Source organism: Neophocaena asiaeorientalis, unplaced genomic scaffold (assembly GCF_003031525.2).
Source record: "Neophocaena asiaeorientalis asiaeorientalis breed wild unplaced genomic scaffold, Neophocaena_asiaeorientalis_V1.1 scaffold245, whole genome shotgun sequence".
Classification (NCBI taxonomy): domain Eukaryota; kingdom Metazoa; phylum Chordata; class Mammalia; order Artiodactyla; family Phocoenidae; genus Neophocaena; species Neophocaena asiaeorientalis.
The window spans coordinates 3180973-3203388 of NW_020173953.1; the positions used below are offsets into that span (position 1 = coordinate 3180973).

General features: G+C 36.9%; 1 protein-coding gene and 3 pseudogenes across 1 annotated transcript; 2 read left to right on the top strand and 2 right to left on the bottom strand.

Moving 5' to 3' along the window:
- Positions 1-4115: 4115 nt before the first annotated feature.
- On the bottom strand, positions 4116-4603 carry LOC112404796 (keratin-associated protein 13-2-like; annotated as a pseudogene).
- A 7637-nt stretch (positions 4604-12240) lies between these two features.
- On the top strand, positions 12241-12801 carry LOC112404792 (keratin-associated protein 13-1-like; annotated as a pseudogene).
- Positions 12802-16885: 4084 nt separating this feature from the next.
- On the bottom strand, positions 16886-17401 carry LOC112404800 (keratin-associated protein 13-1-like; annotated as a pseudogene).
- A 2985-nt stretch (positions 17402-20386) lies between these two features.
- KRTAP15-1 (keratin associated protein 15-1) lies at positions 20387-20829 on the top strand. The gene has a single exon (XM_024752878.1). It carries the CDS (start codon positions 20434-20436, stop codon positions 20827-20829), a length of 396 nt encoding a protein of 131 aa, XP_024608646.1. The 5' UTR covers positions 20387-20433.
- The last annotated feature ends 1587 nt before the right edge of the window (positions 20830-22416 follow it).

A 22416-nucleotide genomic window follows, 5' to 3' on the forward strand; every position in this document is an offset into this window, starting at 1 on the left:
TGCATCTCCCTCCCATCCTCCCTATCCCACCCCTCTAAGTGGTCACAAAGCGTGGAGCTGATCTCCCTGTGGTATGCAGCTGCTTCCCACTAGCCATCCATTTTACATTTTGATTCAATATATTCTGAACAACAAAGCCAGTAGGCATTTTAATAGAAATTGAAAACCTGATTCTAAAATTTATATGAGAGCAGGGAGAGGCAAAATAATATTTAAAAAGAGAATTAAATATGGAAGTCTTTTATTATCTCATTTCAGGACTTAATATACAGATATATTAAGAAATTATGGTACAGCAAAAAGTATAGGTGATTATTCGGGGGAACAGAATTCTGAAATAGATTCACAAGTATACTGTCGATTTCTTTTTACAAAGATGCCAAATCAATTCAAATGCAGAAAAATGTATTTTCAACACATGGTATTAAAATCACTGGGTACATTTAAAGAACTAAAAAAAAATAAAAGGGAAAAATGTGTTGTGCAACAATCTTATACCTCTGCTTAAAACCATTCAACAGCTCTTGTTGCTTTTAGAAGAAAGTGCAATGCTGAATTAGCACTAAAGACATGGGGAAAAATGGCCCCAAATTTTTTCTGGTCTAATTTCAAGTCATTCCTTCCTTTCCCCTCAATGACCAGACAAAATGGCTTTTAGTTTTAAAATGCACATATCAAGACTTTGGTCCTAAAAACACTTCTGCAAGCCCCACCTATCTATGCCCTACTTATTCCTTAGACCTGTTTCAAATGCAGTTCCTCTGGGAATCTTTTCTTGACTTCTAAGACTAGATGAGGTGCCCTTGATGTATGTTATTGTAGCATCAAGGACTCATTCACAGCTCATTATTTTATATTTGCTTTCTCTGTTAGACTTTCAGTCCTGTTAGAACAAAGAGCACACATTTTCTTACTTTATTTTTCATTATGGAGTAATATACAAAACAATTTTATTTTAAAAGCTATATTCAACAATACATTCCCATAGCAGAGATTTTGGCTCATGGTAGAGGTTTAATGAAAACATTGTGAAAAGAATAATACTGGCAAAATGTTTGACAGTGTGTTCTGAGGTGTGAATAATTAAGAAAACAAAAACAAAAACATGGGTACAGGGAGCTGGGAAGGCTAAAGCTGTTCTCTGTAATTACTAATGAGATAAACATTGATAAATAGAAATTGTTATATCAAGTGCCTAGAAATGATTCATGAGAGAAGTTCCTGGGAAACTGGGTATATTTATTCTTGGAAATCAGAACTGGAAGCAAGTTGATAGACAGATAATCAGCAGCTTCTGGAAGTTTAGTTGTGTGGGCAGCAGCTTGGGACCCAAACCCCTGGGTTCACAGTCCATGGTGTTATGCACTTGTGGAAGCATGCACCAGGAGGAATTCGGAAGCTAGAAGCCAGATAAGTACCAACTGGTGTCCTCTTAGTTGTGCAGAGTGAGATTAAGTTAATGAAATCTGGATGACCACTATATTATTCACTGTACTATAATTAATTGATGAAATAGAGAAAGAATAAAATCTTTACTCTGGGAAATTTATAATGTGCCAGAGACTTGGAACAGAGGAAGATGCAGTTTTCTGAGTGGTAAAGGCAAGATATCAGTTCAGGAGTTGTGTTTCTTGTTGTAAAAATAATACAGTTTTCTTATTTTGACTATCTACCTGAAATGGGATATTATATTTAATTTCAGAAATAATTGTAGTATTATAAATTCATTGTCTCCACCATTGAATTTTAGTGTTTGTTTGTGATCACTTCATTATACTGCTAGTTACACTTAATAAATCTTTGAGTTGTTTTTATAAATTTGCTTGTTTACTAGTTTTGGTAGGGAGAATAATGGTCCCTTAAAGTTATTTATATACCTTTTGAATATGTTATGTTATGTGACAAAGGTAATGAAAGTAGTAGATGTAATTAAAGTTGCTAACCAGTTGATGTTAAAATAGAGATTGCCAGGTGGACCCAACATGATTATAAGCATACTTAAAAATGGAAGAGAGAGGCAGAAGAGTAGGTCAGAGTCATACATTGTAAGAAGGATCTGACCCACCATTGATGGCTTTGAAGATGGAGGAAGTGGGACATTGGCTAAGGAATTCGGATGGCCTCTAGAAAACAAAAAAAAGGTAAGTAAATAAGTTTTCCCCTAGATCCTCTGGAAAGAAATGTAGTCCTTCCAGCACCATGATATTAGTCCAGTGAGACTGCCTGAATTTTGTCCTACAGAATTATAATAAATTGTTGTTTAAGCTATCATGTGTATATGTATATGTGTGTATATATATATATATATATATATATATATGTATGTATGGCTTATTTTATATAATTTGTTATAGCAATAATTTAAAAACTAAGATATTAGTATATTCCTAAAGTCAGAAAACTTTCCACTCCTGCATCTCAAATTGAGAGACATTAATAGATGAGGCATCAGCTTGGCCAACAACTTCAGTTGTTCCCCATGAGTGTTCTGCAGTTGCTTATGTTTTGAAGTTTAAAATTTGATTATTTCTTTGGTTGGAGATTATGCACATGAGATGACCTTGAATCATTAAGATTCATAAGCAGGACACTTTACAGAGGATTTACTGTTTATCATTTAAATTTTTATAATGCAGTGGCTGATGAATTTTTTCCCAATTATTTTTCATTATTCCTTTATTCTTTTCCTTCTAACTATACAGTCACCATAACTATTTCTTAAACATGGGGGAGGAGAAGGAAGAGGGATAAGAAGGTGAGGCAGAGAAGGAGCATATGAGGGAAGAGAAAAGGGAGAATGGTACAGTTGGATGGAATAAAGTCATTCTACTTCGTCACTCTACTATAACTTGCTGTGTAATCTTGTAAAATTCTATTTAACTCCTTTATGTTTTATATTTTATCACGTTGGTTGTAAAGGAAGAAGTAAAGAGAACATGATGAGAAGACTGAGAAATACTTATAAGACTAGATTTTGCTAAGCCTCTCATACCCTGCAACCCATTTCCTAATTTCAGGGATGTTTGAGAATCTTATAAAATAAAGATAGGAAAAATAATTGAACATTACTTGTTTTATATGGATATTAAGTTTCCAGTTATTATTATTTATGACAGTATTTTACTTTGTGTAACACTTGGATGTCAGAAGAATGGCATAAAATAAAGAATATCCAATTTTATTTCAATATACAATTGAAACATTCATTTTTGATAATATTAAAGCTTTCTTGTTTGCAGTTAGATTCAGTTTCTATGTTGGCTAAGAACTCAGGTGCAACCTCACACCTGCTGATCCTAGTTCCTTCCTAAGTTTGTTGCCTGCCTTCTTATACAAATGGTGATAATTAGAGCAGACTGAAAATAGTAACTGTTGTACAGGGATTTAGTCAATTAAAAAACTGAGAAAAATTCCACCACTGTGATTATCTAAAGCTCAGAGGTGGTCTTAGTCTAAAAATGTACACCCACACACTAGTCTTCCATTTTAATACCCTTTATGCACATGCCTCATCATAGAAGCTTAAATTTCATTCCTACACTCTTAAAACCATTCTCATACATAATATCTTTAGAGATGCATGGTCCATGTTTATTGTGTGAATAAAGATATTCAAATCACTTGGATTTTCTTTTAGAGAAAGTCTGTACCAAGAAACTGTGGGCATTTGGGGAAAACTTTTGCTTAAAAAAAAGAAAAATATCTAAGCCTAATCAAAATTAGTGCATAGTCCCCCAAATCTGACCTTACCAAAGCCCATTAACAGAAGCAATGACAATACAAATCCTAGCTGACACATTACTAGTAAATAACAATATTCACAGCATATTTGGATAGCAGAATATTAAAATCAAATTATTTGATTTTCCATCTATCTTTGGGAGAAGTACAAAACCATAAATTCTATCAACAATTCAATTTGAATTTCTCATTAATTTTGTAGGTTGACAGAGTTAATCTGTCTTTACCTCTGGAGAGGTAAAGAGTTGCCGATGATCGGGGAACATTAGAATACTTTTCAGTGGAGGAAATTAATATAATAGATAATCACAGTACAGAATCTAAATTTCTTAATGGATTTGACTCTTCTACAAATTAATCAGTAGAAGCCAGATCTACAGATTGACCAGTAACCAGATGAATGGAAACTCCTGGAAGGAAATTTGATTGGGTGCCTGAATCTGGATCCACAGCCCAGGGAAGAGAAGCCACAGACTCCTTAACCCAGGGGTCTGAAGCCATGGGATCCAAAGCCCATTGAGTAGCAGCTTCTGTATCCAGAGCTCAGGGAGAGGCAACTGCTGGACTTAAAGCCCAGACATGAAGCATAAGTTGTCCAGCAGGAACTGCAGAGCCTGGAGGTCCTGGGGTGGTAGCAGGATGACTGGCAGGGAAAGGACACCACACGAGATGTCTGGAACCTGATGGGCTCTTAGCAGATCTCCTGACAGCTACGTAATAGAGAGGAGCCCAGCAGGCAGGTGCTAGGAGAGCAGAGGTCAGTGCTGTAGACCAGGTTGCTGGGCTGGAAGGAGCCTGGGCAGCGCAGATAGCATCCAAGGGAGCAGGAGGGGAAGTTTCCAGGGCAGCTATTGTAAGACATGCTGACAGGAGGTATGAGCTCAGTTGAGTTACAGGGAGAAGATTCTGAGTTTGAATTTAACCTTCTGGACAGGTGTGTATATATATACTCTCAGCAGTAGGTGTGGTAACCTACAGGGTCATTTTTTACATATTTGTGCTCCCTCGTTTACATGTGTGTAACTCAGTAATCTTCCCTGTAATTGCAGTTGGAATCGTTTTCTCCATATTGTATTTATGGGTGTTATAATTTTGGTGTTATAGCCAAGGCCAATGAACTGCACTATGTCAGAAATGCTATGACTGTTTCACACTAATGCTTATCCCATCATAGTCAGGAAATGGTGAGATAAGCATCATTTTCCTTTTCCTCTTGTCATAATCCTTGTGTGTTTTATGTCTGGCAATGATAAGAAAACACTTTTCTCAAATGGTGGTTAAATAAGATAAAATTATATCTCTTTTTTGTCAATGGATCAAAGGTGCAACTTTGGCTTAAAAGAGGAATCTACTAAATACTGACCTTACTTGTCCCTATGTTTTCTCATTCTCCAAAATTATTGCACATCTATTACATTCTATTACATATGTGTCTCAGATACAATGGAGAGGAAAAAATATCAGCCAGGACAAATTGAATATCACTGATGGCTACAACCAGAGAGAAACCTGGACAATTATTTGGAGACATAGTGACAGTGAGGGACAGAACCAAGACAGAGTCACAAATGCAGGCCAGTTTGGACCCTTATGAAGAGAATCAAAGAGCTAAGAAATATTGAGATGAGGGAAGGAAAAATTGAGTTTTAGGTTCAGTGTATCTGATATGAGACCTGTAGTCTTAACAGATTGTCATCTGTATGTGTAGCAGCCCTGAGAATTTACGTCTCAGATCTTCATCTGCAGGAGGCTTGATTGACCAAGGGCCCCCCACCATGCTATGGTCTGAAATCTAACACTTCATTGGCATGGAAACCTTCCTATTCATGTAGGTTCCTATTCCTATTCATGTGGCTGCTGCCAGGCAATGACTGAGCATAGCAGATACACATGGAATCCTCTGATGGCCAACAACTGAGGATTCTCCAATGGTCTTGAGGAACTATCTTTAATCTGTGGTTACCTGGGGCATGTCCTTCCCTCTCTTCTTCACTTTGGTCAGACTCGTATGGAAGTCTGACATCTCCTAGCCTTCTTCACTCCCTCTCCTAACTCTTTTCTCCCACAGACATTTCACAATACAATCCTTGTACCTTTAATTCCATCTTGGTGTCTGCTTTATGAATGACCTGTACTAACACAGTAAGTTATGGAGTGACTTTTGCCAGCCCAACTATGTCTCTTCCAGGCCTTACGGATTTGTTGCCAAGAATCTATCTGGTGTTACGGATTTTTCATTTCCTTATTTTTTTAACAGTAAATTCTGCCCTTTTGTTAGTTCACTCTTTTGCTTAATCTGGGATTAATGTACTTTCCAATTTTCACTCCTTAGTGTGGATATGGATTCAGTGATTTTCAGCTATTCTTCTAAAATGTATGCATTTAAGGCTATAACTTTCCTACTAAGCACAGTTTACTTTTGATATTTTATATTTTATTGTGTTTTCTTCTTTGAGGATGGATTGTTTACAAGCATAATGCTTAATTTCCAAATATATGAAGATTTACTAGTTAATTCTGTTGTTCTAGTTGCTATTTCTTCTTAGCTTATACCACTATGATAAGCATATGATCTATTTTGGTAAATGGTTTGTGGGCATTTGAACATAACTGATATTCTGAAGTTTTGACCGCAATGTTTTATGCATGTTACTTAGACCATATTTGCTAATCATGTCTTTAATATTTTCTATGCCCTTATTGTTTGTTTGTCTGTCATCTATTTCTATCAGAAGTGAAAGAAGAGTATTAAATTTCTAGTTGTGATTGTGGATTTGTATATTTCTCTTTGTAGATTGTCATTTTTTTGTTTTTTGGTGTGACAGCGTGAGCCATCTTTTTCTTTGTATTTATTGTGTTTGAAATTTGTGATAGTTCCTTAATCTGTGTGTCAAAGAATTCCCAGATGCATTTCTCTGTTTTGCATGTTAAACATTCTAAATGCTTACTTTAAACATAAGGAAGACAGTCATTAAACTTTGTCTTAAAGAAGCAAAGGCAAGATAAGATTTAAAATACAAAGGGTAGATTCTGGTGAAGGAAAAATGCAGGTAATCTGAGTATGTTGAATCTTGTTTACACATTTTTGGAATTAAACTAATTGGTTGGTGGGTAGTAAAACATTCAGACTGGACATTCTGTCTTGTACATGCCAACCCAGGTTAACAAATAAAATTATTTCAGTTATTTAATAATTAAAGAAAACTGTTTGGAAGTTCAGCTTTGGCGCATTTGTTGCAGGCTGTCTCTAGGTAACGTTTGCTAAAGCCCATCATCTTTCAGCCATCTCAACCTTAGGCCAGCTCTTCTTATTTTCCTCATTACTATTTCACGTGAGATGATGTCGTTCATCAATTTTGATAAATTGTCAACTATAGTCTCTTCAAGTATTTTTTCTGTCCCATTCTTATTTCCTTTTTTCCCTGAGATTCTAATTATAAGCAAAATACACTATTAAACTACGTTATATATGCCCCTTACAGTCTTTTCTCTATTTTCAATCTTTTTGTCTTTTTACGCTTTACTTTGGGAATTTCCTTCTATTCCATTTTCTAATTCACTAATTGTCTATTCAGCAATGTTTAATCCCCTGATAAAACATATAAATTAGGTTTTCCAAATCAGTTATTATTTTGTAAATTTCTAAAACTTTCAATTAGTTTCTGTTGTTTAGTTTTCAGTTTTCTGTCAAAATCTTCAATCATCTTTAATTCTTTAAACATAACTATTCCTTGATAATAGTATTTTCCTATTTCCTATTGTTAAATTCTTTACATAGGTATTTTAATGTCTGATTTTGACATGTCCATTATATGGATTGTGTATTTCAGATTCTATTTTCTGCTGTTCTGTTTTGTTCCAGTCTTATTTTCTCATATTCCTGCTATATTTTTAGGGTAATAGATATTTCATATATATTTTAAAAACCTGGGTGACTTTACCTCCCTCCAGAAAGATTTGCTTATATTTTTGGAAGGCTGCTAGGATAAAGATGTCAGAATTCTAGATTATTTTAATCCAAAGAGGGATTGAGAGAATTCAAACCTGGGCTTCAGTTCTTATAGGAAACTGTCTATTAGCAACTCAGTTTTACTTCTATGAACTTGTTCTCCATGGTCTGGGATATTTTCCATGGTCCCAACTCTTTGGTAAGTCCAAAATTCTAATTTTATTTCTCTAGCCCTGTTAGTTTGTGAAAATTCTCTCAGCTCCTTAGTCACTACTTCCAAAATCAACATATAATTTGAAGGGAATAGCAAACTCCAGATATAGGCTCGTTTCTTTTGATTTCAGTTCTGACCCATATAGTGTCTCTGTGACTCTGGAACATTTTGATATGTCTCTGAAGTTTTCAAACACAGATTTTTTTTTTTTTAATTTCTCCAGCTTTTCTATTCTCATTGAAAGGAATTGTTCAATGTTTTAAACAATGTTACCTTGCTAATTTTATGTAATTTTGAAAGGTTTATTTATGTTTAGAATACATAAGAGCATTTCAAATAAGGGAGTAGCTACAGTGACGGTGACCATTTAAAAGTCTGTTACAGCAGTTTAAGTAGTAATAGATGACACCAGAAGTCATGGAATTTAAAGCTGCTGTTGTGAATATCAACCTTACTTTCTAACCCTGTCTCCCACCCCCGTACCACTTCCCGTGCCTTACACTGTTACAATATGGCCTACACTCACCACGTGCCTTCATACCTTTCTGATTTTCTCATCCCGTTTTAACCTTCCAGACCTTATCTTGTTCTGTTCCATATTTATTGCACCTTTGCTTTTCTAAGTGACACCCCACTCCCAACGGAAGCTGTCCACACCCTGCCTATGTCTCCTGGGTAATCATCTGTATATTCTGAAGGCTGATTCTTCAGCACATCTGTAAAGCTCTGTCTAAGGACCTTTTCACTTCCCAGGGCATGCTGAGCCCCTGCACAGCGAATCCTCCACTAGAACTGAGCTCCAGATGTCTACAGTGGTGCCTGGCTTAGTAATGCACACCGTACTGCTTTCCTTCCATTCCCTGTCAATCTTCCCACCCCCTGCAGGTGTTTACTGTGATCACCTCCCAAGTAAAAAACTTGCCCTTGAATCCATGTTCTCAAGCTTTGTTTCCAGATAATTTATAGAAAAATACTTGGATGCCTCATTAATACATTTACCGAAAAATCTTCGATGTTTCTCCACCTTGTAAAATTGTAATTATAACACAAGGAACTATACTCAATATTTTATAACTTATAAGAGAAAAAATCTGAAAAGGAATATATATATAATATGTACATTATAAGTGAATCTGTGCTGTACACCTGAAACTAATGCAGTATTCTAAATCAACCATAATTTAATAAAAATAAATAAATTGTAATTTTAAAGTCCTAGGGAAAAATACCAAGAATATATTACAAAGGGAAATGTGCTTTAGTATTGCATGTGACACATTTAAGAAAGGCAGCCATGATATCTTTGTCCAATGAATATATTTTTAAGAACACAGAATTCAAAAGACTTCTAATCTATGTTGGATAATAATAAAGAACATATTTTGTGGCTAATAGGTAATACTAGATAGTGATTAAAGGGGATCTTTATATAAGAAGTATTGGCTTTTGTTTATTGTTTCAAGCCTAGATGATTAATAAAAGAAAGATCCCCAGCAGGTTAGTGACAAGTTGACTGGTAATTTGGAGAAGAGTAGTAGCTGGGTGCCGACCATTGTAACTTTTAACTATGGATGAGATTCTGCTGGAAACACACCTCACATATCAAAACAACTTTGTTCATAACATAAGGGTTTAGACTCTGCAATTAAAAAATCAGAAGTCTCAGGATCACAGCTCAAAGTGTTAAATTTTACATGAAATATATATCTCATTTTTTGTTATAAATAACTCAGTTTAAAAAAAGAACAAAAATAATGGTGGAGGTTTATGGTACATAGAACAAACAATATAATCTCTGTGCTTAATTTCGTCCACAATTAGGGAGTTTACAAATTCTTCTTGAATTTATATTAATTTAAGGTAGATGAAAATTTAGCAATTTAGAGCAAAGGGAAGAGAAGAATACCTCTTCTCAGGGAATAGTCCTTGAACAAGGAAACTGGAGTAACTGAAGACAAATTCACTCAATTTCCCAGTTTTGCCAGACAAATTTATGTTCCCCTTTTAACTCAGGTATTTTATATTCAAACATTTTTAAAATTTTGTCCAGCTTTATTGAAGTATAAATGACAAATAACAGTTGATATATATAGTGTACAATGTGGCGTTTTGCTATAGGTATATATTGTGAAATGATTACTGAAATCAAACTAACATATCCATCACTTCATGTGGTTACAATTTGTGTGTGTACGTGTGGTGAGAACACTTAAGATCATCTCTCTTAGGAAATATCAAGTATACAAAATAATATTAGTGGTATCATTAACTATAGTTACCAGGCTGTACATCAGACCTGCAGAATGTGTTCATCCTGCATAATTAACATCTTGTACCCTTTGGCCAATATCAGAATACTTTTAGAGTTATGTTTGAAAACAGAAAACATGGGGAAAGAATAGTGTCCACAGTATTGTATCAATTAGACATTTTACCTACTTGCTGAGGCACGAAGCAAGGAGAAATGAATTCTGGTCTTGAAGAACAGAAAATAAAGGACTCACCAAGTAACTATTTGAATTGGGTGTATTTACTTCTTCCCTGGGTCCTCTTCCTTCTATAAGGTCTACATTATGTTACTTTCAAAGTTGCCATAGTTTTTTTTTTTTTTTTTTTTTTTTTTTTGCGGTAAGCGGGCCTCTCACTGTTGTGGCCTCTCCAGTCGTGGAGCACAGGCTCCGGACGCGCAGGCTCAGCGGCCATGGCTCACAGGCCCAGCCGCTCTGCGGCATGTGGGATCTTCCCAGACCGGGGCACGAACCCATGTCCCCTGCATCGGCAGGTGGACTCTCAACCATGGCTCCACCAGGGAAGCCCAGTCGCCATAGATTTTATTGATAAAATTCAATATTTTTAACATTATTATTTTTTGTAAGTTTATAACAGTTTTATTAGAAAATAAAATAAGAAAATATTGCCATCAACCATAACACTATATTTCCTCGAGTCTGGAATATAATTTAACTGGTTTTATTCTAACATTACATATTTTGTGAATGAACTAGAAAGTATCTGTTTATACTCTCAGAATATGAAAAATCTAGCAAATTTTGTTTTTAAGCTTATAATCTGTAGTTAAGTAGAGGCTATAATATATATATATGAAAAAACAGAAGAGAAAGTCTAAGTTAAGCACAGAAAAAGGAGGAGAGAAAAATGCTACTGTGGGGACAGAAAGAGAGAAGAGAGAGAGATTCATACGTTCTGCAGAGGAAAAGAGAACTGGAAAGAAAAAAAAAAACTTCAAACTGAGCTTCCCTGGTGGCACAGTGGTTGAGAGTCCGCCTGCCGATGCAGGGGACATGGGTTCATGCCACGATCTGGGAGGATCCCTCATGCCGCGGAGTGGCTGGGCCCGTGAGCCATGACCTCTAAGCCTGCGCGTCCGGAGCCTGTACTCTGAAAAAAAAGAAAACACCTTCAAACTGCAGCTCTGCAAAGGAACAACATATGAAAATTCATAAAATATACTAATTTTGAAAATTTTAATTAAAAAGACATTAGGAAACAGATAGTAATTTTAGTGCAATAGAAAAAAAAAAATTCCTGAGCCTTCTCTGTTTTACTTTCATTTGTTTCCTCGCCTCATCAGACTATTCCTTCCTGGCTGAATAGAGATGGGCCCAGATTGATCTTCCCTGGTACTATTTCAATTGAGCCGTTTTTTTGTTTGTTTGTTTTTTGTCATCTTATCTTTACATACACAGCAAAATGTCTTTCAGTTTCTAGCCATTTCTCTCTCAGTCTCTGTTTTATTTATTTTTGGTCTCTCTTCATCAGTTTAAAGACACAATGTAACTGTGATACTTGGTGTATTAGTTTTCTGTTGCTGCCATAACAGATTACCACCAAGTGATTTTGGAGAATGGGAATGAATGTTGACAAGGCGGATCATTCCAGGAAGGATTCCATCCAGCTAGAAACTGTGCCTCTGATCCATTGTACCAGAAGAAAATTGATTTTGTCTCACTCCCCACTCTTAGGAGGAAAGCATCTACCAGCAAAACCAGATGTGGATACACAGGAATCAGATTAGCATAAGCCAGAGGAAAAGGTTCTGGTCTTGTTGCTTTCCTGGCCATGATGGGATGTGCATTAATGTAGAAGAGTCAGCATTTCTGACACAGCAGTAGTCCATTGGCTTTGGCTATAACAACAAAATACAGCACCCATAAAAACAAATGTGGAAAACTATTCGAATGCAACTGCAATTACAGAGAAGACTATCTAATTACACATATGAAAAAGAGGAAATCTAACGTAGGGCCCATGACCCCATAGGTGTCACACCTATTGCTGAAAGTATATAAATGCCATAGTGCAGGAGTGACATTCAAACTTAGAATCTTCTCACAGTAACTCAGCTGAACTCACATCTCCTGTCAACATGTCCCATAATTGCCTCTCTGGAAATTTCTCCTTCCACTCCCTTGGGGGCCACTTGTGCTACCCAGGCTCCTTCCACCCCAGCAACCTGGTCTACAGCACTGACCTCTGCTCTCCCAGCACCTGCCAGCTGGGCTCCTCTCTCTACAGTCAGGAGACCTGTTATGAGCCCATCAGGTGCCAGATGTCCCTTGTGGTGTCCAGTCCCTGCCAGACATCCTGCTACTGCCCCAGGCCCTCCAGTCTCTGCAGTCCCTGTTGGACAACATATGCTGGGTGTCTGGGCTTTAGGACCAGCAGCTGAAGTTCCCTGAGCTCTGGATCCAGAAGCTGCTACTCACTGGGCTATGGATTCCATGGCCTCAAACCCCGGGGTTATGGAGTCTGTGGCTTCCCTTCCCCAGGCTGTGGATCCAGATTCTTCCGTCCAACCAACTTTGCCTCCAATAGCTGCCAATCATCATGTTACAGAACAACATGTGGATTTGCTTTCTATCGTTCAACTTGTTGAGGGTCTAGATCCTTTTGAGTATTGAGAGCAAAGTCTCTATCAGTACAGCCATCATTTTCATTCTCACCATTTACCACTGTTCTTTTATTCTAAAATCATCAGTTTCTTGCATCATCAACTTTTGAGAGACTCTGAATTTAATGAATAACCCAATATGAAGTCCTAATATCTGTACTATTGATAGAAAATATGCTATTGGATTTTCTTGGAAGAGCAGTTGAAAATGAAAATCTTAATCTGATAAATTTATATTGTCATCTAGCACCGAAATATATTGTTCGGCTTATTATTATTTGCCTATAGTTTATTTAGGATTTGGGAATTTAAAATAAAGACCAATATGACTCTGAAACTGGGTTTGGGAACATAGATTTTGATAGATTTGAGCAAATTTCTTTTGTCAGTGCATATGTTCCCTACTGGGAGTATTTATTTCCTGGAGGTCCATATTTTGTATGTCTCAATATCAGTGACACTTGCCTGAGAATGGAGGCATGGATTTCTGCTGATAAAGGAAAACAGAGAAATTGACACAAAACTAGAAATGCAGGCAACAAGAATACAATATAACTTATAAGATAAGGTTACACATAGACCAAAAACGTACCTGAAAGTCTAGTATCTGAGTGTGGATTTTCAGCTAAGAGAAAAGATTAGCCTTAAACAACTGCTAAGATAGATGTTTTGCTCCCTGTTGCTTGGCATAAGTGCCATGATCCTTCCCTGAGCCTGGTCCCTGAGCATGATCCATTCGTGAGCCGTCCCTATGAACATATGTAAAGAGATGCACAATGACCTTAAGTGGGGAGTAACTGGGTTAAGGCGGTGTGGGAAAACCTCCTGATGCTTCTCCAAGTTTCAAAGTGCATTAACTAAGAGCAACACACCTGAGCAATGCCGAACAAACATTTGTATCCATTAGTCTTAGCCTGAACCCCTCTCTCCCTGAAAGCAGAGCTGAAGTCAAAACCTTGGGTGCAGACAGTGTATTTGCCACGAGACCCCAGGGAACTGATTTGGGAGACCATGGAAGGTGAAAGAATGAAAGATGAAAATTTCACAAAGGGACATATTTTTTGGTTGACTTTATGGTGGGCACTGGGGACTCAATCGTTCAGGGCCTTTTTAGGAATGTACAGAATGACTTTTGGAATTGTCCACCCCAGGATCTGATCAACAGGGGGAAGCATTTATGCATCAGCTTCTGTTTCCCATTGCTAGAATGTTGTCCGTGATGTTTGTCACTTTTCTGGAACATCATTACCTGGGCAGAGAGGATTCATAGTGTGTTCCTTTTGTTTTCCTGGCTGTGCCCTCTGAGAAGCCCAGGTAGAGAATGAAAGAAAAGTTGTCTATGCATGAAGGGAGAGACTGTCTGTGCAAAGAGGGTTGAAACCTGCATGAAATTGTTCACCATAGCTGTGCCTGGGATCATAGGTGAGAAAATGAGGATATAACAGGGAATACAAAGGTACCAGATATGCCACTTGCATTTAATGCTCAAACATCCTTGTGAGAAAGACAGATATTGTGTCACGTAGATCTTTCTAGGCATGAAGGAATGAAAAGTCAAAAAGAATTAGAATCTTGCCCAAGGTTATACATCAAAGATCTAGTAGAATCCAATCTCTTGAATTAATCTTTTCTTGTTCTTTCCTGACACGCAGGCTCAGCGGCCATGGCTCACGGGCCCAGCCACTCCGCGGCATGTGGGATCTTCCCCGACTGGGGCACGAACCCATGTCCCCTGCATCGGCAGGCGGATTCTCAACCACTGCGCCACCAGGGAAGCCCTGTTTGTTTTTACTTCCACAAGAAAACTTAGGATTTAACACGAGTGAAAATGATTTAGAATAGTTATGTGACCTAAATGAAATGTATGCATCAGAGTGATATATTAACACAGCTTTTGCAACTACTAGTGATAAATAATTATCTTTGGAAATAATCATCTTAAAATTTCTATCTTTTGAAATAGATACTGATGCTTCTTCAGCAAAATTGCTTCTTTTATTTTTCATGTGGTAAGTGATATTTCTGACGCCAGTGGTGGAGAGTTAATGTTATTGAATTGCTGTACAAGTCATATATTCACCATCAATTTGCTTTAGTAATAGATATTAAGTATTCACATTTTTAAATTAAATATGAACTTTTAGCTTTAGCTCTTTGCTCCTAAACAGATATTTTTTTTGCAAAGGTTAAAGAAGAAAGATGTTCCCAAACAATTAAATGAATAGTTGTAGATTTAAACAATACAACATGTGGCCAAGCCACTGTAGCAAGAGCATTTAGATTAATATTTATATGCTGTGTGCCACCCTCAATTTTAGGCCCATATTTTATGTACACCTAATCAGTAATTCTAAATTCCCCACTATCTCCACCAACTGGTAGTTTGGGGTGTATTATTGCATCTTGCAGGCTGTGGAAAGAGCCGTAGCAGTACTGGCTAGGTTAGAATGACAAATGACCGTCCAGCAAGGTTTGAACATGTGAGCTGTCCTATCACTTGTATCTGAGTGTAATTTGTTTTCCATGGTCCCTCTGCAATAAAAGGAGTAGTTCCATTTTGTTCAGGCAGGATGACCAAAGAAAGGATAGGATATAGCTTGTCTTCTTTCAGATTTAACACTGGTTAAAGTGAAAACTCTGTATACTATACATGTATGTCATACTCCACTAGATGAAACCATAGGAAAAGCAAAGTGATTTCCTAAACTGATCATCACTTATGTTAACTCAATTATTCATTATAAATAAAAAGTGAAAAATCTAAGACAATTAACAAATGGGACTGGATGCTTAGACAAATGGAATAAACCAAGACATATGGTTACCCTGTGGGTGAGAATCTAGGTCATCTGTATCTTTCAGTAATGTTGTCCTTGACATAATGGATAAAAGTTTGGAGCATAACTGCTGATTCAGGAGTGATCAGCTCCTTAAACATTTAGTTGAATGTTGTAAAAAGAGAATATTTGCATTGTTTTTGAATTTCATTTTCTTTTTGTTTGTTTTTTTTCCAAACAAATGCTATCAACAGAACTAAAAAAATAGTAGCAATTGGGACTCCAAACTTGTATAACGGATTGTATGGAAAATGTTGGGCTTACTTGCTAATAAGTGCTGGAATGTGTTAGATGTTTCATTTATAAATCAATTAGAAATTTCATTTGATTTCTTATATGCCTGTAAAGCTGGGAGAACTGGAATTCTCACCAAATCTAACTCACTAAAATCTAAGTTCTTACTGAATATCCCCATTTCAATTTCTCAAATATTTTAGAATGTATTTATGATTAACTTTCCTTCCAGAATTATATGATGTAGTCAATTTAATATACCTTACAATCTGTAACTATTTTATATGAAAATATCCGTTTCTAACCCACGACAAAACCAAAGGTCACAGTCATTTGTTTGTAGTCTTAAAAATGTATTTTCAGGTTTTATCATATTAAGGTATTAACAGATGGAGTAAACATAAAAGGTGAAATAATTTCTTCCAAACCTAAAGGACACTGGGCAATTTTACATTTTAAAGTAAAGATTTTTTAAATGATGAATACAAGATACAGAAATATCCAGCCAGATATTTAGAAGTAGTTTTGAAGACAAAAAGTAAACAAATAATGTTAAAACCAATATGTGGATGTCATACACCACATTTTTTTTTTTCGGTATGCAGTCCTCTCACTGTTGTGGCCTCTCCCGTTGTGGAGCACAGGCTCCGGACGCGCAGGCTCAGCAGCTATGGCTCACGGCCCCAGCCACTCTGCGGCATGTGGGATCTTCCTGGACCGGGGCACGAACCTGTGTCCCCTGCATTGGCAGGCGGACTCTCAACCACTGCGCCACCAGGGAAGCCCTACCATATTTTTATTTAAACTTAAAACATTTTTTTCTACTAGTAATGCCAGTTACTGGTATTCAAATTATCCCTAACCCATAGTAGGTAACAGTAGAAGTCAAATTTATAAGTTAAATGTAGGACAAAAGGTCAATAAATAGTATAGATATTGATATAGCAGGTATTGCATTAAATTTCTAGATGTAGTAGGTATTGTGTTCACGCATAATATTAGTAGAAGCCAGGTCCACAGGTTGGTTGGAAAGAAAGAGACTGGCAGCTCCTAGAAGAGAGGTAGGTCAGAAGGTAAAAGCTGGATCTACAACTTAGGGATGAGAAAGCACTGTGACCACAAACTGCTGATTGGAAACCACTGGATCCAAAGCCCAGAGATGGGATGCCACAATCAAAAGATTGAAAGTTACTTGGAGCCAAAGCCCAGAGGCCCAGAGACACAGAGTAGGTCATCTGGCAGGGAATGAAGAACATGGAGGTCCTCCAGTGGTAGCAGGACGTCTGGCAGGGACCGGACACAACATGGAATGTCTGGCATCTGATGGGCTCACAGCAAGTCTCCTGACAGCCAGTGTAGAGAGAGGAGTGCAGACGGCAAGAGCTGGGAGAGCAGCGATCAGTGCTTTAGACCAGGTCTCTGGGGTAAGAAGAGCCACAGGAGGAGCCTGAGTAACACAGGTGGTCCCCAAGGGAGCAGGAGGAGAAGTTTCCAGAGCAGCGGTAGTAGGACATGTTGACAGGACATGTAACTTACAATGGGAATACTCTAAGTTTGAATGTCGCTTTTTTGACAGGGGCATTTATATAACCTTATCATTGACTGTGTCATCCACATGGTTTATAAAAACAAGTCACCTTCCTCTTTTTAAATGAATTGGAAAAGATCAGCATAGTTATACATATGTAGTATTTGTGGTTTTACAACTGGAAAGTGCAGTCATGTTTGTGCCTTGGAATTCAGTTAATAGTATTGAATTTTCAAAGCTCTTAGTCATCCTTCTCTACCAAAGGTCACTGAGCAGATCACTCAGAAAACTTTAGATGTAGTGTCTGGGCTGAGGGAAGTGGGCTTAATTAAAAATAATTGATACCCCTTTCAAAGTCTGTCTCAAAATCGTTGCCATCTGGATAACAAAGTTGCTAACTGATCTACTCAAAGTCATTTTTTCAAAAGCAAAAACATACATTGACTGCTCCCAGGAAGTGGAAAGTTTACCTAATGGACAGTGCCATCAGGAAGCAGCAATGGTAACATGCAGATGTATGAGGATTATTTTTTTACATCGGATCTTGATTTTAATGGCTTTAGTGAAATGTTAACTGAGAGATTCCCTTATTTCTGATGTCCCTGCTTAAAATTGTATGCAAACTAATGAGTCAGTCTTAGTTTTTCTGTCTTCTGTGTGTGTCTTTACTGTAGAATGAGTTAAGTATTAAATATAAATTTCTTTATATTAGTTTGGAATGTTAGAGGTTATTTATCTAAGATGCTGGAAAAAACAAACATTAAAAATGTGTCAAAAATGTCTAGTATTTCTCTCTCTAATCAGAGGCAATGTTTACCACTAGAAGGATTTCCCAGAATCTGAAAAATGCCCCTGTTCTATAGAAAGTTTATAAGGTAATTGCCTTGAACTTTTGGAGCAAAGGAGTCATCTTAAGCAGATTCTTCCTTTGCCTCAGAAAGTGACATATATCACTTTGACTTAAATTGTTTTCAGGTGTTTCTGACAAGTATTAGAAAATTTCTAAAATAATCGTCATTTTTTTTTGTTGTTATTGTTCTATGACTTGTATTCCACCTCTGTGTAGTAGGCTAATGAAGACTGACAACCTTGAAGAAGAGGAGAGATTAAGAAGGTTTATCTTTCTGTGGCTTCTGTGCTGTTTGATTTGTTCATTTCATAGAAAAACATTTCCCTTCTACTTTTGAACAAAAGTGCTTGGGTACACAAACCTCCATTTTGTTGAGAAAAGGATGTTCAAAATTACTTAATATCTGATCTCATAGAATATTCTTCCACAGAAATAGCTTATATAAGAGTGAATGACATTGAAGCAAGCAAATTCAATTTAGCTGAGTTAAATATGTATATGGATGTTTTGATGTTCAATAATTTATTAACAAATAAAACAGGAAGGTTTGGAATTCACTAGAATGTTTTTTTCTATTCATAATTAAGAAGCCTAATAAATAAGAATTGTTTATTACAGAAATGGAGCACGTATTATGTTACCTAGTATACGCAACATGATTGAAGACCAATTTGTCTACTCAAAATGTTCAGACTCATAAAATCTACAGTTTGGAAGGTAGTTTTGCAATTACCTTCAGTACTCTACCATGTTGGAATCCCATTTACAATACCTCTTTAGATGGATATCTAATAAGTGCCCCCAAGATGGAAATCTCACTTACCTGCAAAAGTACCTTGTTTTAGATTTTTAGCTGAATCTTTCCTAAAAACTTCCACTTAGTAATTTCAAGTCTTCATAGAATGAGTCTCAGCTCATTTCCGTTGGACAATACATCAGTTTTTGAAGATAGATGTCTTAAGAGATTTGCCTATACCCACAGGTTATCTTAAGCCATCCCCTGTACCAGGCACTACTCTAATTACAGTTAGCGATGATGAACTTTATGAGAGAGTCTAGAAAAATACTTATACTAGTCCTCTAGGCAGAATATATATACGTCATTTGATATATTTACCACATCAGAGGTCCCAAAAGGATTCATTCTCTTTTTTACATTATCGTACATTTTGATAACATCCACTCTCAGTTCAATTTATAAAGATCATTTGTAACTATGAATTTTTCTAACTTGATCTTTCGGTGAAGTTTACCCGGGGTAGACACTTTCCTAATTTCTTGATTTTACTTACCTTCTGTAATAAAAATCCCACTCTATGAGTGAAAACTAAGGGAATAAAAGCCCATTTTTAATGTATACTGCTTATCATTTACTTCTCAGTAACATCAACACCACCAAAAATTACTTAAACTTTATGAGGATAGAGATTTTTTTGAGAATTAAATTTATTGATGAGTTCTTTCAAGAAACAAATCAACTGCAGAACAAAAATTTCTTGACTTAAGTATTTTTATAATGTAATATTCAAAGTACTCCTGCAAATACTGAACCCTTATTTTTAAATCAAAAACTCATGCACACAAGAGCAACTTGGGTACCTGTGCTATAAGAAAACTAGAATGTAAATGTGTTAAACACTCATCTAACGTTTGTACCAATTGAGGATTGTAAGTAGGTTATTTCTTCTATAAGGTACACAAAATTTGGGAGATGGAGCAGATATTGAGGGTTTCTTTTTCTCAATCTGGTTGCTAAACTTTGAACTAAATAAATGTCCCCTCCAGAATACAAAGTATTTTTTAGAGCCTTAAACACAACAAAATTCTCACTGTGTTACCCATTCAATACAATATCTTTAAGGATAGGATGAATAAAACACCAATCTTATAGGTACAATTATAGTACAGTAACATTTTTGCTTCATGAACAATTACTTTGAAAAACGAATGCAATTCTTTAATTTAAAAGTCCACATTCATAAAAAAAGGTCTTTGAAGGTTAATGTATTTCATTTGGACTAGAACCTAATTAAGCATTCTTATTAAAATGGGCACATGCTATTACACCCATTGCTAAAGTACAGTATATAACTGTCCACTATAGAAGGTAATGTTCACACTCACAAACCTCCCTCTGCAACTCAGTTGAACTTAGAACTCCTGACAACATGTCTTTCAACTGCAGCTCCAGAAACTTCTCCTCCCTCTCCCTTGGAGGTTACCTGGGGTACCCAGTTTCCACCTATGATTCTTTCTACCCCAGCAATATAATCTACCCCCACCCCAGCACTTTCCAGCTGGGCTCCTCTCTCCACGGTGGTTGTCATGAGACCTTCTTTAAGCCCACCACCTTCCAGACACCCTGGGCTGTGACCAGATCCTACCAGAAATCCTACTTCCATCCAAAAAATATCATCTTCCACAGTCCCTGCCAAACAAATTACACTGGATCTCTAGGTTTTGGAAATACTGGCCTTGGATCTTTTGGTTATGGAAATACTGGCTTGCAGTCTCTGGGGTGTGGATCCAGCTTCTGCTGCCCAACTTACTTTTCTTGTTTTTAGGTAGGCATTCGTTGAAAAATATTTATTGTGTTCTGGTGCTAGACCAGGCATTTATGCTGAATGAAGACATAAATTCCCTGCCTTCACGGAATTCACACACACACTATTTTAACTCACTGCCATGTAGCAAGTGCAAAATGGTGATAAAAACATGTTTCAAAGGGAACACAAAGAACAGGAACTTCAAAGAATGGTGAGAATATCACACAAAACTCATTATTAACAATAGTAAGTGTAAATTACCAGTTCATATAAAAATATAAATCTTGCTGTTCTAATGTGTTAGTTGTGGTCCTTTGAGAAATAGCTGCTCTCTAGGATTTGACATGACAGATATTTATTGGGGAAAATACCTGTCAGTGAAAATGGGGAGGTAGCTGGAGAATTCTGGGAGATCCAGCAGACAACAATGCAGGTCTGAACTCAGTGAAGGAAAGAGGGAAGGAAGGAAGGAAGTTTGCATTAGAATAATCTTCTTCAGGCAGTTCCAAGAAAGTTTTGGTAAGTCACCCGCAAGTCACAGAGATGGGCCTGCCTGAGTATCCCTGCCAAGCTCAGTTACTGGCCAAGAACAGTGCACAGCATGACCTTGGCATAAACGTGGGGGTAGATTCAGAGACTGGCAGCTGGGACTGTAAGTCAGTTATACTCCCTGAAGTGGGAGATATGAGAGCTACATTTTTTTTTAATTTATTTATTTTTGGCTGTGTTGGGTCTTTGCTGCTGCCCGCGGCCTTTCTCTAGTTGCAGCGAGTGGCGACCGCTCTCCGTTGTGGTGCACAGTCTTCTCATTGCAGTGGCTTCTCTTACTGCAGAGCACAGGCTCTAGGTGCACAGACTTCAGTAGTTGTGGCACGTGGGCTCAGTAGTTGTGGTGCATGGGCTTAATTGCTCCACGGCATTTGGGATCTTCCTGGACCAGGGCTCGAACCCATGTCTCCTGCATTGGCAGGCGGATTCTTAACCACTGTGCAAACAGGGAAGTTCTGAGAGCTACATTTTCATAGTTTCCATGTTCATGAAATTTATTCTGATTTCAAATAAGCCGAAATAATGACAAATAGTATAATAATAACTGAAAAAAAGACTTTTCCATGAATTAAGTTCAATATACTTTATTTTACTTTCATCAATCAAAAAAATTAATTCCTATCTTAGACCCTATATAGGACTCACTGAGTGAAAGTCAAACCTTACAACTGAATGTGAGAAACAATTCAGAATTACTGGATGGCCATCTTTGATTTTAAATGCAAGTGATGTATTAAACAGATTGGATCCAGTAGGGCATCATTAGGAAAGTGCTTCATTTTTCTCCTGCTATGGAACTTCACTCTTGACCTGCAGACTCTAACTTCCCTGAATTTCTGAATAATACCTTGTGCAGATCTATGATCACATTAAGATATTAAAAAACATTTTATTCCATATTAGTAGTTAAGTTTACTCTAGTATAAATTAAGAACCAGTCTTACAGCCATATTAAAGCCTCCTCCCTTTATCCTGAGTTCAAGCCTGTCATGTGATTACGTAGGCCGCCTGTGACTTGGAGGGGCCCAATAATTTTATTTACCTGCTTTGATCTCC

Coding starts and splice junctions, on each gene's coding strand:
- KRTAP15-1 (XM_024752878.1), top strand. CDS start 20,434: ATGTCTTTCAACTGCAGCTCCAGAAACTTCTCCTCCCTCTCCCTTGGA.